The sequence below is a fragment of the Cherax quadricarinatus genome, chromosome 39 (genome assembly GCF_038502225.1).
Source record: "Cherax quadricarinatus isolate ZL_2023a chromosome 39, ASM3850222v1, whole genome shotgun sequence".
Taxonomy (NCBI): domain Eukaryota; kingdom Metazoa; phylum Arthropoda; class Malacostraca; order Decapoda; family Parastacidae; genus Cherax; species Cherax quadricarinatus.
The window spans coordinates 20,916,445-20,932,346 of record NC_091330.1 but is presented as its reverse complement, the minus strand read 5'-3'; the positions used below and the strand labels follow the sequence as shown (position 1 = coordinate 20,932,346).

The 15,902-nt window shown below is 40.3% G+C and overlaps 1 protein-coding gene across 5 annotated transcripts in view; it reads left to right on the top strand.

Moving 5' to 3' along the window:
* Positions 1 to 15,902, top strand: part of LOC128696388 (uncharacterized) — an 853,106-nt gene that overhangs the window by 618,968 nt on the left and 218,236 nt on the right. For all 5 annotated transcript variants that reach the window (XR_011392932.1, XR_011392933.1, XM_070092516.1 and 2 more), the window contains one exon: positions 13,827 to 13,990. Coding sequence is in view for 3 of the 5 variants with exons in the window: in XM_070092516.1 (XP_069948617.1) it covers positions 13,827 to 13,990 (164 nt within the window). In the remaining 2 variants the exon portion in view is untranslated. The remainder of the gene's footprint in view (positions 1 to 13,826; positions 13,991 to 15,902) is intronic.

Below are 15,902 nucleotides of genomic sequence, written 5' to 3'. Positions count from 1 at the left end.
ATGTACACTCCATTTTTCATTGTAATTGCTGATTTAATTAGGTCCTTTCTTTTATCGTATGAATGAAGTCTGATCATTATACTGTGTTTACTTCCTGGTTTTCCTAACAAACGTGTTTCTTTGATTTCATTGTTTTGCACGATGACTTGTACGTGGTCGTGTATTATCTTGACAGCAGTTTCTTTGCACTGAGCTTGTGTTATGTCACTTGGAATGTGTGGACTGTTTATTATAACTGCATCAGACAACTTATCTTGTTCAGTTTTGTCGTCTTGGAAATCAAGGTATTCATTTAGTCGAGTGTACATGTTCTGATTCCAGTCCTTGATTGCTTCTTCAACCTTCATATTTATTGTAGTTATTTGTTCAGTGTGACTGGCTATAGCTGCTTTCAGAGTATTTTCTGTCTCAACACTTCCCGATGTAATCTTCTCTTCAAGGTTTTGGATCTTGTTCTCGAGGTTGGTTATCTTGGATTCTCGTCGCTCGAGTGTTGCTTTGATATCTTTGATTTCATTTTCTAGAGCAACGATGTAGTCCTTGATATTGTCAGGAATAATCATACCTGAGTAATCATGGGTGAATCCTTTGAAGGGAGTGGAGTTGGAGGGGGAGTCAGCCATGTTTGTTGTTGTTGTTGTTCCCTGGGTGGCGGCGGTGAGGGGGGTTGATGATACACCGGCGTCCTGCTGGGTAGACAGGTTGAGTTCTAGGGTCCTTGCTGTTATTCTTTTATTACTGATGTTGTTTCTTCTGCGATATCCTTTCATAGTATCACTGAAGTAGATACTGTGTAGCAATGGAGGAGAAGGCTTGTTTTCTCGGAGCTTGGGTTAAGTGGTTGTCTGGCAGCGGAGGCAGTGTTTGGGTTAGCAGGGCTGTCTTCCTTAGATCTTCTATTTTCGTCAAGATTTGGGTTACATTCTTAGTATTCTTGGGTCATTTTGTGGTGTACGTGGGTTCATGTAGTTGAACTTTCACTTAGGCCATCACAAGTTTTGATGAGCGATGTTTTTTGAGGAAGAAGAGCTGGTAGGATGCCGCTGCTGCCGCTGCCGCGGTATCAGGATCAACTTAGGTCACACTACACATACATGTACAAGCAGATATATACACACCCCTCTGGGTTTTCTTCTGCAGTGGACCCCCGAGTTTCGGCAGCCTCGACTTTCACGAAATTCAACCTTCGGTGAGTTTTTTTTTTTGGGAAAAATTTGGCCTCAAGTTTCGTGAAAAAACTCGTGTTTCAGCGACCGTCCGGTACCCGTCCGCCCATCACCGCACACACAAAGCCAGTCTTCCACGCCATTCACGCTCAGTGTGCCATTGTTTACCAACACGTGACCATCACCCTGCAGGTTCATACAATACATTTCATTATAATTCATTGTTTTTTGTGCTTGCAACTGCTAAATAAGTCATCATGGACCCAAGGAAAGCTAGTGCAAGCCCTTTGGCAAATAAAGTGAGTGACGGGGATGTGGAAGAGTTGGTGGAGGACCACAGGGAAGAGCTAAGCACTGACGAACTGCAAGAGCTTCAACTGGAACAGCATCAGACCAGAGTCAAGGAACTTGCTTCAGAGGAGCAGGAAGAGGGAGTGGATGAGGTACGTTCTTCAGTGATTAAGGACATGTGTGGAATGTGGAATGAGTTGCAAAGTTTTGTTGAAAAGTATCACCCTGACCAAGCTGAAACAAGCCGTATCTGCAACATGTACAATGACGGTGTTGTGTCCCACTTCAGGGAAATCTTAAAGAAACACCAGAATAAGAACTCTCTGGATAGATATTTTGTCCGCCAGGGGTCCAGTGACTCAAGTTGTTCCCAGTGGCATTAAAAGAAGAAGGGAAGTAACCCCAGATAAGGACTTGCTACCTAAAGTCCTAATGGAAGAAGATTCTCCTTCCAAACAATAGTGTACACATTCCTTCTATCACCTCCTCCCATCTTCCATCCACCCAGAAGTCTTCAGTAAAGGTAAGTGTAATGTTATTATTATTTATTTTAAATGCATGTACTTGATTTCTGATTACCTGGAGTTTACCTGGAGAGAGTTCCGGGGGGTCAACGCCCCCGCGGCCCGGTCTGTGACCAGGCCTCCTGGTGGATCAGAGCCTGATCAACCAGGCTGTTGCTGCTGGCTGCACGCAAACCAATGTACGAGCCACAGCCCGGCTGATCAGGAACTGACTTTAGGTGCTTGTCCAGTGCCAGCTTGAAGACTGCCAGGGGTCTGTTGGTAATCCCCCTTATGTGTGCTGGGAGGCAGTTGAACAGTCTTGGGCCCCTGACACTTATTGTATGGTCTCTTAACGTGCTAGTGACACCCCTGCTTTTCATTGGGGGGATGTTGCATCGTCTGCCAAGTCTTTTGCTTTCGTAGTGAGTGATTTTCGTGTGCAAGTTCGGTACTAGTCCCTCTAGGATTTTCCAGGTGTATATAATCATGTATCTCTCCTGCCTGCATTCCAGGGAATACAGGTTTAGGAACCTCAAGCGCTCCCAGTAATTGAGGTGTTTTATCTCCGTTATGCGCGCCGTGAAGGTTCTCTGTACATTTTCTAGGTCAGCAATTTCACCTGCCTTGAAAGGTGCTGTTAGTGTGCAGCAATATTCCAGCCTAGATAGAACAAGTGACCTGAAGAGTGTCATCATGGGCTTGGCCTCCCTAGTTTTGAAGGTTCTCATTATCCATCCTGTCATTTTTCTAGCAGACGCGATTGATACAGTGTTATGGTCCTTGAAGGTGAGATCCTCCGACATGATCACTCCCAGGTCTTTGACGTTGGTGTTTCGCTCTATTTTGTGGCCAGAATTTGTTTTGTACTCATTATATAAATATTTATTTAATTTGAAAAAAATATTTTATTTTAATATTTTTGGGTGTCTGCAACGGATTAATTTTATTTCCATTATTTCTTATTGGGAAAATGGTTTCGAGTTTCGTGAATTTCAACCTTCGGCGGGCTCTCTGGAACGGATTAATCACGAAACTCGGGGGTCCACTGTATTTTCTTTCTAGTTCTTGTTCTTGTTTATTTCCTCTTATCTCCCTGGGGAAGTGGAACAGAATTCTTCCTCCGTAAGCCATGCGTGTTGTAAGAGGTGACTAAAATGCCGGGAGCAAGGGGCTAGTAACCTCTTCTCCTGTATATATTACTAAATGTAAAAGGAGAAACTTTCGTTTTTCCTTTTGGGCCACCCTGCCTCAGTGGGATACGGCCGGTGTGTTGAAAGAAGAAGAAATAAATAAATAAATATATATATGAATATGCAATAACTTTAAAACCCTTGAAATTTTGGAGTTTCCAGACATAATGGAGAGACGCAGAGCTCATGTAGAATGTAAAAAAAAACAGGTAGTGTGCAGTGACTGTATTAGAAGCCAAGTGGGGGAGCCATATAGCAAGTTTTGTTCATAATTTAAAATACATGTATCCGTATTAACCCATTCAGGGTCGGCATACCCTCTCCCAAACCTGTCCTCAGGGTCGGTAAATATTCGATAAAAAAAAAATTCTTATGAAAAGATAGTTTTTTTTTTTTTCTAAATTTTATAGGCTAAAAAAATTTTTTTGCCATCAATACTTACCGAGATATGGAGGCATGAAGTTGACAGAAATTGAACAGCATACGGCAACATCGTCGACTGCCAGTCACCCCATAATAGTTTATTTTGCTTTTTGTTTTTTTCTACTTTTTTCTTTTATTTTTTAACCCTTTCAGGGTCGACAGGCCCTCTCCGAAACTCGTTCTCAGGGTCGGCCAAATTTAAAAAAAAAAAAAAATTATTTTTTCTTATGAAAAGATAGAGAATCTTTTCCCGATCATAAAGACACCAAAAGTTTGAAATTTGATAGAAAACTTACGGAATTATGCTCTCGCAAAGTTAGCGGTCTCGGCGATGTTTACGCATCGGCGATTTTGCCCACTTTGAGCCCCATTTTCGGCCAATTTCACTGTACTAGTCGACAAAAAACATGAATATTTCGCTAGAACTCCATTTTTTCTATCGAATGGGTGCAAGAAACCACTCATTTATGAAATTCAACTATCCAGTACAGTGGTCAGAATTTAGCAATTTTGCCAATTTCACACAAATTTCAAAAGATGCCAATTTCCGAATAGGGTCCAGAATAAACAAGAAAGACATTCCTGGCACTAAAATGACATTTCCTCTAGTCATTATTCACGTCTCAAGGCCCCTCTTATATTCTTTTGCTTTCCACTTTGAATTTTTATTTTCACAAAAAATATAAGATTTACTGTTATGCAGACTACTGCATTAGTGTAAAAAATGGTATAAATATTATTGGTGCACTTGTGAAAGAATATTAGACTCACCAGTTGACGTGTATTGCACGCTTGGCACGATTTGTTTACTTTTGAAGTTTGGTAAAAATCGAACATTTCTGCTACTTTGAGCTCAATTTCAAGGCACCTTTCTTTGTAAAACCAGTCAAAATCATCTCTATTTCTGTAATATGTCTTCCATTCTATAAAATGAGACCAAGAAAACTAGAATACAACAATAAATACCATACGAAAATACACTGCAAAGTCGCTGATTTATTAAAAAAAAATGGTCAAAGTTTTTTTTTTCTCATTATGCACTGTGTGCTGCAGGATTTTTTTAGACTGTGCACACTGACCACATAGACCCATTCTTTCATATGAAGGCCTACCAGCTTTCTCCCACTAGATTTGAGGCCGCTAGAATTTATGAGTACTAGTACGTCAAAAACCCCTATGCGTAAGACGTACTAGTACGACGAAAACCCTCAAAGGGTTAATATTTTATTTTTTCACGTAACTTTTATGGCCTCTGAGACCAATATAAAGACTATTTTGTATATATTCACTCATTGTATACTACACAATAACAGCACAAACTTTGCTGCCATTATTTTTTATTATCACACTGGCCGATTCCCACCAAGGCAGGGTGGCCCGAAAAAGAAAAACTTTCACCATCATTCACTCCATCACTGTCTTGCCAGAAGGGTGCTTTACACTACAGTTTTTAAACTGCAACATTAACACCCATCCTTCAGAGTGCAGGCACTGTACTTCCCATCTCCAGGACTCAAGTCCGGCCTGCCGGTTTCCCTGAATCCCTTCATAATTGTTACTTTGCTCACACTCCAACAGCACGTCAAGTATTAAAAACCATTTGTCTCCATTCACTCCTATCAAACACGCTCACGCATGCCTGCTGGAAGTCCAAGCCCCTCGCACACAAAACCTCCTTTACCCCCTCCCTCCAACCTTTCCTAGGCCGACCCCTACCCCGCCTTCCTTCCACTACAGACTGATACACTCTTGAAGTCATTCTGTTTCGCTCCATTCTCTCTACATGTCCGAACCACCTCAACAACCCTTCCTCAGCCCTCTGGACAACAGTTTTGGTAATCCCGCACCTCCTCCTAACTTCCAAACTACGAATTCTCTGCATTATATTCACACCACACATTGCCCTCAGACATGACATCTCCACTGCCTCCAGCCTTCTCCTCGCTGCAACATTCATCACCCACGCTTCACACCCATATAAGAGCGTTGGTAAAACTAAATAAATAAATACATTCCCCTCTTTGCCTCCAAGGACAAAGTTCTTTGTCTCCACAGACTCCTAAGTGCACCACTCACTCTTTTTCCCTCATCAATTCTATGATTCACCTCATCTTTCATAGACCCATCCGCTGACACGTCCACTCCCAAATATCTGAATACGTTCACCTCCTCCATACTCTCTCCCTCCAATCTGATATCCAATCTTTCATCACCTAATCTTTTTGTTATCCTCATAACCTTACTCTTTCCTGTATTCACCTTTAATTTTCTTCTTTTGCACACCCTACCAAATTCATCCACCAATCTCTGCAACTTCTCTTCAGAATCTCCCAAGAGCACAGTGTCATCAGCAAAGAGCAGCTGTGACAACTCCCACTTTGTGTGTGATTCTTTATCTTTTAACTCCACGCCTCTTGCCAAGACCCTCGCATTTACTTCTCTTACAACCCCATCTATAAATATATTAAACAACCACGGTGACATCACACATCCTTGTCTAAGGCCTACTTTTACTGGGAAAAAATTTCCCTCTTTCCTACATACTCTAACTTGAGCCTCACTATCCTCGTAAAAACTCTTCACTGCTTTCAGTAACCTACCTCCTACACCATACACTTGCAACATCTGCCACATTGCCCCCCTGTCCACCCTGTCATACGCCTTTTCCAAATCCATAAATGCCACAAAGACCTCTTTAGCCTTATCTAAATACTGTTCTCTTATATGTTTCACTGTAAACACCTGGTCCACACACCCCCTACCTTTCCTAAAGCCTCCTTGTTCATCTATCCTATTCTCCGTCTTACTCTTAGTTCTTTCAATTATAACTCTACCATACACTTTACCAGGTATACTCAACAGACTTATCCCCCTATAATTTTTGCACTCTCTTTTATCCCCTTTGCCTTTATACAAAGGAACTATGCATGCTCTCTGCCAGTCCCTAGGTACCTTACCCTCTTCCGTACATTTATTAAATAATTGCACCAACCACTCCAAAACTATATCCCCACCTGCTTTTAACATTTCTATCTTTATCCCATCAGTCCCGGCTGCCTTACTCCCTTTCATTTTACCTACTGCCTCACGAACTTCCCCCACACTCACAACTGGCTCTTCCTCACTCCTACAAGATGTTATTCCTCCTTGCCCTATACACGAAATCACAGCTTCCCTATCTTCATCAACATTTAACAATTCCTCAAAATATTCCCTCCATCTTCCCAATACCTCTAACTCTCCATTTAATAACTCTCCTCTCCTATTTTTAACTGACAAATCCATTTGTTCTCTAGGCTTTCTTAACTTGTTAATCTCACTCCAAAACTTTTTCTTATTTTCAACAAAATTTGTTGATAACATCTCACCCACTCTCTCATTTGCTCTCTTTTTACATTGCTTCACCACTCTCTTAACCTCTCTCTTTTTCTCCATATACTCTTCCCTCCTTGCATCACTTCTACTTTGTAAAAACTTCTCATATGCTAACTTTTTCTCCCTTACTACTCTCTTTACATCATCATTCCACCAATCGCTCCTCTTCCCTCCTGCACCCACTTTCCTGTAACCACAAACTTCTGCTGAACACTCTAACACTACATTTTTAAACCTACCCCATACCTCTTCGACCCCATTGCCTATGCTCTCATTAGCCCATCTTTCCTCCAATAGCTGTTTATATCTTACCCTAACTGCCTCCTCTTTTAGTTTATAAACCTTCACCTCTCTCTTCCCTGATGCTTCTATTCTCCTTGTATCCCATCTACCTTTTACTCTCAGTGTAGCTACAACTAGAAAATGATCTGATATATCTGTGGCCCCTCTATAAACATGTACATCCTGAAGTCTACTCAACAGTCTTTTATCTACCAATACATAATCCAACAAACTACTGTCATTTCGCCCTACATCATATCTTGTATACTTATTTATCCTCTTTTTCTTAAAATTTGTATTACCTATAACTAAACCCCTTTCTATACAAAGTTCAATCAAAGGGCTCCCATCATCATTTACACTTGGCACCCCAAACTTACCTACCACACCCTCTCTAAAAGTTTCTCCTACTTTAGTATTCAGGTCCCCTACCACAATTACTCTCTCACTTGGTTCAAAGGCTCCTATACATTCACTTAACATCTCCCAAAATCTCTCTCTCTCCTCTGCATTCCTCTCTTCTCCAGGTGCATTCACGCTTATTATGACCCACTTCTCACATCCAACCTTTACTTTAATCCACATAATTCTTGAATTTACACATTCATATTCTCTTTTCTCCTTCCATAACTGATCATTTAACATTACTGCTACCCCTTCCTTTGCTCTAACTCTCTCAGATACTCCAGATTTAATCTCATTTATTTCCCCCCACTGAAACTCTCCTACCCCCTTCAGCTTTGTTTCGCTTAGGGCCAGGACATCCAACTTCTTTTCATTCATAACATCAGCAATCATCTGTTTCTTGTCATCCGCACTACATCCACACACATTTAAGCATCCCAGTTTTATAAAGTTTTTCTTCTTCTCTTTTTTAGTAAATGTCTACAGGAGAAGGGGTTACTAGCCCATTGCTCCCGGCATTTTAGTCACCTCATACGACACGCATGGCTTACGGAGGAAAGATTCTTTTCTACTTCCCCATGGATAATAGAAGAAATAAAGAAGAACAAGAGCTATTTAGAAAAAGGAGAAAAACCTAGATGTATGTATATATATATATGCATGTGCATGTCTGTGAAGTGTGACCAAAGTGTAAGTAGGAGTAGCAAGATATCCCTGTTATCTAGCGTGTTTATGAGACAGAAAAAGAAACCAGCAATCCTACCATCATGCAAAACAGTTACAGGTTTTTGTTTCACAGTCATCTGGCAGGACAGTAGTACTTCCCTGGGTGGTTGCTGTCTACCAACCTACTACCTAAATTGCATGCTGCCATTATATTGTTTACAAAACATGTTTACACAAACCAACAATAAAAAATGTTGTGTATTACTATTTTTCTGTCATATATATACTCATATAGAGTCACTGGACATGTTCCTATAACTACAAGAGGTTCTGAAAGCTTGTAGTAGTGTGAGGGTAAACTTGTAAATATGCTTAGTCACTGGTGTGTTTTGTGTCACAATGATGCATCATACCACCACTCACTAACCTCACTGCCTTCCACAACACATCCCTTCCTCCCCACACACCTACCTTCCTTCCTTTCCTTCCTTCATTCCATCCTCTCATCTCTTCCTACCTACCTTCCCTCCTCCTTCCTCTCATCTCTTCCTACCTACTTTCCCTCCCTCCTTCCTTCCCTCCTGCCTTCCTTCCCTCCTGCCTTCCTTCCTTCCCTCCTTCCTTCCTTCCCTCCTTCCTTCCTTCCTTCCTTCCCTCCTTTCTTCCTTCCTTCCTTCCTTCCTTCCTTCCTTCCTTACTTCCCTCTTTCCCTCCTTCCTTCCTTCAAGTAACTTTTCTGGCCTGTGAGACCAATATAAGGTATATTGAATGTATATTCACTCATTGTATGCTACACAACAACTGCACAAACAGTTATTATATTGTTTACAAAGTATGTTTACACAAACCAACAATAAAAATGTTGTTTATTAATATTTTTCTATCACATATATACACATATAAAGTCACTGGACACTTCCCAGAACTGCTACAGTTTCTGTAAAGCTCGTAGTTGTTGTGTGGGGGTGGACTTGTAAATATGCTGAGTCACCAGCCTAATTATTGTCACAATGACAAATAACACCACCACTCACTACCCTCACTGCCTGTCAACACCCATCCCTTCCTCCCCACCTCACCAACCCACATGGAAATAAATCACTGTCTGAATTTTTTGAGTTATCCTAGGTTGATGGTCTCCTTCCTTTCTTCCCTCCTTCCTTCCCTCCTTCCTTCCTTCCCTCCTTCCCTCCCTCCTTCCTTCTCTCATTCCTCTCATCTCTTCCTTTCTTCTTTCCTTCCTCACATCTTTTCCTTCTTTCCTCCCTTTCTTCTACCTTCCTTCCTTCTTCCTTCCTTCCTTCCTTCCTTCCTTCCTACCTTCCTTCCTTCCTTCCTTCCTTCCTTCCTTCCTTCCTTCCTTCCTTTCCTCCTTCCTTCCCTCCTTCCTTCCCTCCTTCCTTCCTTCCTTCCTTCCTTCCTTCCTTCCTTCCTTCCTTCCTTCCTTACTTCCTTCCTTCCTTCCTTCCTTCCTTCCTTCCTTCCTTCAGGTTGGTTTCCTGGCCATTGCTTTTGGTCACAAACTCCTCAAAACCATGAAATTCATCTTCACTGACACTTCTATCTGTGTTTGAACTGTCACCTGGGGATAAAAGAGCCCCATTTAGCCGAGGAGTGAGGAGTTTCTTACCGCTAGACATGGTGAACAAGGTGTAATAAATTGGCTTTCCCACAATGCACCACTGGGTCCCCGATTTTTTTATACCGCGCACACTGACCATGGAGACCCAGACTCTCACATCCAGGACTACCAGCCTTTTCCTGCTTGATTTGAGGATGCTAGAATTTATGCGTACTAGTATGGCACCAACCCTAGCGAGTAAGCCGTACTAGTAGGCACCAACCCTGAAAGGGTCAACAGAATGCCGTAAGGCGATACAAAATAAAGTGTGGCCCTATTGTATATTAACCCTTAAACTATCCAAACGTTGATCTACATTCACGTGCGTAGCGCTCCAACCTCTATTTTCTCCTTTTGAAAGTATGTAAAAAAACGTAGATCTACATTCGGAGCACTATGCAAGTGAATGTAGATCTACGTTTCGACAGTTTAACCCTTTGAGGGTCCGTCCCGTAGATCTACGGCTTTACGTTCAGGGTCCAAACCGTAGATCTACGTCATGAGCTCAGCTCACTCTGATAAACTGTGAGTGATACATATGAGAGAATATATCTATGTGGTATGTGTGCACCACATAAAACAGATCCTGCAGCACGCTGTGTATAATGAGAAAAAAAACTGAAATCATGATTTTTCGATTAAAACAGCAACTTTGCAGTGTTTTTTCGTATGTTTTTTATAGTTGTATTTGCGATTTCTTGGTCTCATTTGATAGAATGGAAGACATATTACAGAAATAAAGATGATTTTGATTGGTTTTAGCACTGGAAATGGCTTGAAACTGAGCTCCAAGTAGCAGAAATGTTAAATTTTCGCCGATATTCAAGAGTAAACAAACTACCTCACATGTCTAATACACGCCAGCTGGTGGGTCTAATATGCATTCACAAATATGGTGATGATATTTATACAATTATTACAGTATTGCATAACAGTAAATCTTCTATTTTTTGGTGTGAATAAAAATTCATTATGTGAATAAAAAATCAAAATGGAATTTATTTGTAAAGCCTCAAAACGTAACTAATGAACAGAGGAAATGTTAGTTTAGTTCCAGGAATGCCTACATTGTTTATTCTGGACCCTATTTTGAAATTGGAATATTTTGAACTTTGTGTAAAATTGGCCAAATTAACAATTTCTGATCACTTTAATTTGTAGTTGAAACAGTTGACTTGGCGATTTCTTGTGCTCAATCGATAGAATAGAAGTAATACTAGTGAAATAGCTAAGAATTTGGTTGACTGGAATAATGTAATTGGCCTAAAATGGGAGTCAAAGTCGGCAAAATCGCCAATTCATAAATATCGCTGACACATCAAAATTTGCGAGAGCATAATTTCGTCAATTTTCCATCAAATTTCGTACTTTTTGTTTTATTACCTTCACATGAAGATTCTCTACCATTTCACAGGAAAAAATAACAAATTTTTTTTTTTTAAATTCTTGGACACTGGGGCACCACTTCAGATTTGGGCCTTGGACCCTGAAGGGGTTAAGGGTTAAATTACCTTCAGTTGTGTGAAGCTATAGAAATTGAAATGTTTTGTTGTTGTATTTTATTAAACATGTTTGATAGGAGTGAATGGAGACAAATGGTTTTTAATACTTGACGTGCTGTTGGAGTGTGAGCAAAGTAACATTTATGAAGGGATTCAGGGAAACCGGCAGGCCGGACTTGAGTCCTGGAGATGGGAAGTACAGTGCCTGCACTCTGAAGGAGGGGTGTTAATGTTTCAGTTTAAAAACTGTAGTGTAAAGCACCCTTCTGGCAAGACAGTGATGGAGTGAATGATGGTGAAAGTTTTTCTTTTTCGGGCCACCCTGCCTTGGTGGGAATCGGCCAGTGTGTTAATAAATAAATAAATAATAAAATTGCCACCTGTAAAACTTACTAGTACAGCCTCTCCTCATCTAACAACGGAGTTCCGTTCCTAAGACCACGTCAGCATCAAAATATTGGCTCAATGAACGTCACTGAACTCTGTGTAAGTCATTCATGTCGGGGCCTGAGCGGCCCAGTGTGCCATTGTTTACCAGCCAGTGAGGACGATCCCACACGTTCATACGATACATTTTGTATTATTCCATTCTTTTTAGTGCTTGTAACTGCTAAATAAGCCACCATGGGCCCAAAGAAAGCCTCTAGTTCCAGCCAGCCCTTTGGTAAAGGACTGAGAGAGAGAGGAGAATGTGCCTTTTTTAGTGATTCTGCAATATGTACGATACTAAAGCAGCAGGAGTCCATAAAGGTTGTAGCACCAGCCAGTGATAAAGTGTAGCATTAACTGTAGCAAGTAAGTTGAGCGATTAATCGATAGAAAAAGGACAGCATGAAACTGACTCCTCCGTTGTTGTTGGAGGTATATAGGGCTACTGACTAACACCGCCGCCTTCACCACCACTATGTAAGGCTAATCTTTCAGTGGCCGTTATACACCCAACAACAAACAAACCACCACTCATGACATTCTTAATGCCATATTTTATTCATTCTAGAGTATATATCATGTTTCTATGTTATTAATATTGTTTATTATATTGTATTAGATGAATTGTGCTAGATAAATAAGCTGTAGAGCTGATATTAGTGAAGGACTATCTTGTCCTGTCTCCCAACACAATTCTTAACATATACCAGAAACAGACCTCTCTGAAGCACTATTTTGAGAAACAAGGGTCCAGTGACTCTCAAGCTGGTCCAAGTGGCATTAAAAATCAAAGGAGGGAAGTAACCCAGGGTAAGGACTTGGTACCTGAAGTCTTTATGGAAGGGGATTTCCCTTTCAAACAGTTGTAAACTCCTCCATCCTCTCCCCTCCTCCAGTCTTCCATACATCACCATGTCTTCAATAAAGGTAAGTGTGATATTATTATTGTTTTATTCTTCATGTATAATTGTTTTCTGTGTAGGTAAATGTATATTTCATGTAGAAAATATTTTTTAATACTTTTGGGTGTCTGAAACGGATTAATTGGATTTCCATTATTTCTTATGGGGAAAATTAATTCAGAATAAGTCAGATTCAGATAAGTCACTCTCTCTGGAACAGATTAATTTCATAATCCAGGGGTCCACTGTACATTATTGAGGTATTCATACTGGTCAGAGAGCCCGTCTTACGTTTACCGACATACTCGTTTACCGAGTCGTCTGTAAATTAGTACATCGCTAAGGGAGGAGAGGCTGTAATACTAATTATGAAAATTCTTTTGATAATGCAATTCAAATAACTGTTCACAAATTGTTCACCACTAGCAATTAGTGTTACTGTGCTTTTTACCAGTAAGTCATTCATAATAGACAATCATATCTGCAGAAGAGCTGTTTGTATACCTGCCCAAATTAAAATTTCATATTACAGGTATGTTAAGATATTATGAACAAAAAGGAATACAACAAACTTAAATTTCCTGCATCAGCCACATTATCTTAATACAGTGTATATTGAAACATATATTTTAATGTAAACAGTCCAAGCAGATCTACATTCACATGTGTAGTGCTCCAAAAGTAGATCTACGTTTTTTTACATATTTTCAAATATAAAAAAAAAAAAAAAGTAGATCAAAGTTTTTTACACATTTTAAAATGTAAAAAAAAAAAAAGATCTACTTTTTTTACATACTTTCAAATGTTGAAAAAACGTATATATACGTTTGGACCATTTACGGGTTAACTCAAGTTTAGCAAAAATTAAATATTTTGTATTGAACTACATTTAAACCCAAATGGAGAAAATAAAACAATTCCTTCCTTAGTACTGTGAAGTCAAAATATATGCTATAGTACTATACTCTTCTGTTTTATTTTCTCCATAAAGAATCGTTAGTGCCACTGACTATTGTTTATTATATGTTTGCGTATTGATTTTGTACAGAGTTGCTGTACTTTCTACAGGAAGAATTTGTGTCTCGTGGAAGAGCTGTGGCAGGAGCAGTGTGGGGCTTACATTCCACCAAGGTGAGGGTGGAAGGTGCCCTTGGACTCTGGCCCATGGTAGTTGACACTCACCAACTACTACAAGAGGCTTTCCACCTTACTGCCTTTGGCTCCACCCAGTTGTAAGTTATTCATGCTGTATGTACCTGCTGCTATTTGTTTCCACAATACACCTGTTAATAATTTAATCACACTATAAATCATACCAGGTTTTAATTGTTTGGTTAATCAGATGACTAAGAGGTTGCCTGCAGGTGCAGGAGTGGCAACTGAAGGTTTGGCTTTTGGTATTCTTTCTAGTTTCCCCACTGCCATTATTAGTTAAAACACAATTGTGCAGTTAATTATTCTTGTTTAAGTGAGTAATTGGGTTCCTGGCCATCATTGTTTTACAAAATCAGATGCACACGACTGGCATATGGGTACCAATTAGAGAGATGCCTAGCACAACACTGTCAACACTGCCAGGCAGATCTATCAATTCACCATAGCTTAATAGATTGCCCTATTTATAAGAGAGCACACAGAATTCACTTTCAACATGTGCAACACCCTGATGTGCTCACTCTAACCTCACCTCAATGCAGACTCACTCTTTGGCTTTTTAATAAAAACTGACCAATTGCACCAGCTCTTATATTAATTTTGCAATTGCACTAACCCCACACTAACCCTCAGCTCCACTAACCCCAATTCCACAAACCCCACGCTGACCCCCAACTTCACTAACCCTGCTATCACCCCTATGCAACAAACCCCATACTCACCCTTAGCTCCTCTAACCCTCCACTAACCCTCAACTCCACTAACCCCACATGAACTCCAACTTCACTAACCCTGCAATAACCCCGAACTCCATAAACCTGTCACTAACCCCCAACTCTAACCCTGCGCTGACTCCAGCGCCACTAATTCTGCACTCACTCCCTAACTCCACCAACCCCAACTCCATTAACCCAACCAAACTAAACCTAAATCCACTAACCCAACTCTACAAACCTTGTACTATTTCCAGCCATCGAAATGCTATCATGTCATTGGTATGAAATACCTGTACTTCATTGGTATCCAGGGCTCATGTTAATGGTGGCATGTTTTCTGTTTCCTCTCACTGTCCTACACATGTCTGTATTGTTCACCTTGAGGAAATGACAGAGAGAAGGGCTTGTGTACCAGTTATTTGTGAGCAGGTTATGCCCCTTACCTAGATATGGCTCCATCATATTCCTCACAACTGCGCCAGAGAGTCCTAACATGCCACCTGTATTTTCAGTATGTAGTTTTGTTTCCTGTATACATAATAATATTATTATTATAATCAAAAGGAAGCTCTAAACCTACCAGGGGCATACAGCACTGCTGTGTACATAATAATGTCAAGCACTATTTCAGTTCCACAGTCATACATCACAAAGAGTTTGATACCAAATGAATTTTGTTTCCTTGGTATATATTGTTTGAAGGAGAGTCTTCCTTAGAATAAAATCAGAGACTCATCTATAACAGTGTTTATTAATGGTTAAAAGTATTGACTGAATTTGTTTCAGTTACATAATCACTTCCTGTATTTTGTAGAGGAAATTATCTGTCTGGGGATTGATTTTATCAGAGAAATGCAACAGACACAGCAACAACAGAAAGCATTCATTGAGCATGTTTTCACTGACAGCTGGTGTTGCTGTAAGTCTACCTGTATTCCAAAACAGATAAGTGCGTGGCATTAGCATAAGTGTTGCAAAGAACAAATGCATCTCTGCAACAGCAGTGCCCTTCTATTATCAATGCCTTGATTTCAGTAAAACATACATTGGCCACTGTACACTTGTAATAGCTATTTGTTTGAGTGGCAATCAAGTTCATCAGTGTGTCATTGAAGAATAATCCGAAGAGTCAAGTTCAGTGAAATCATCTGAATTCATGTGAAGTAAAAGGACACAAGTGCAACTAATGTGACATTTTACTGTGGCAACGTTTTGCTCTCCAGGAGCTTTGTCAAGCCATAATGGCTTGACAAAGCTCCTGGAGAGCAAAATG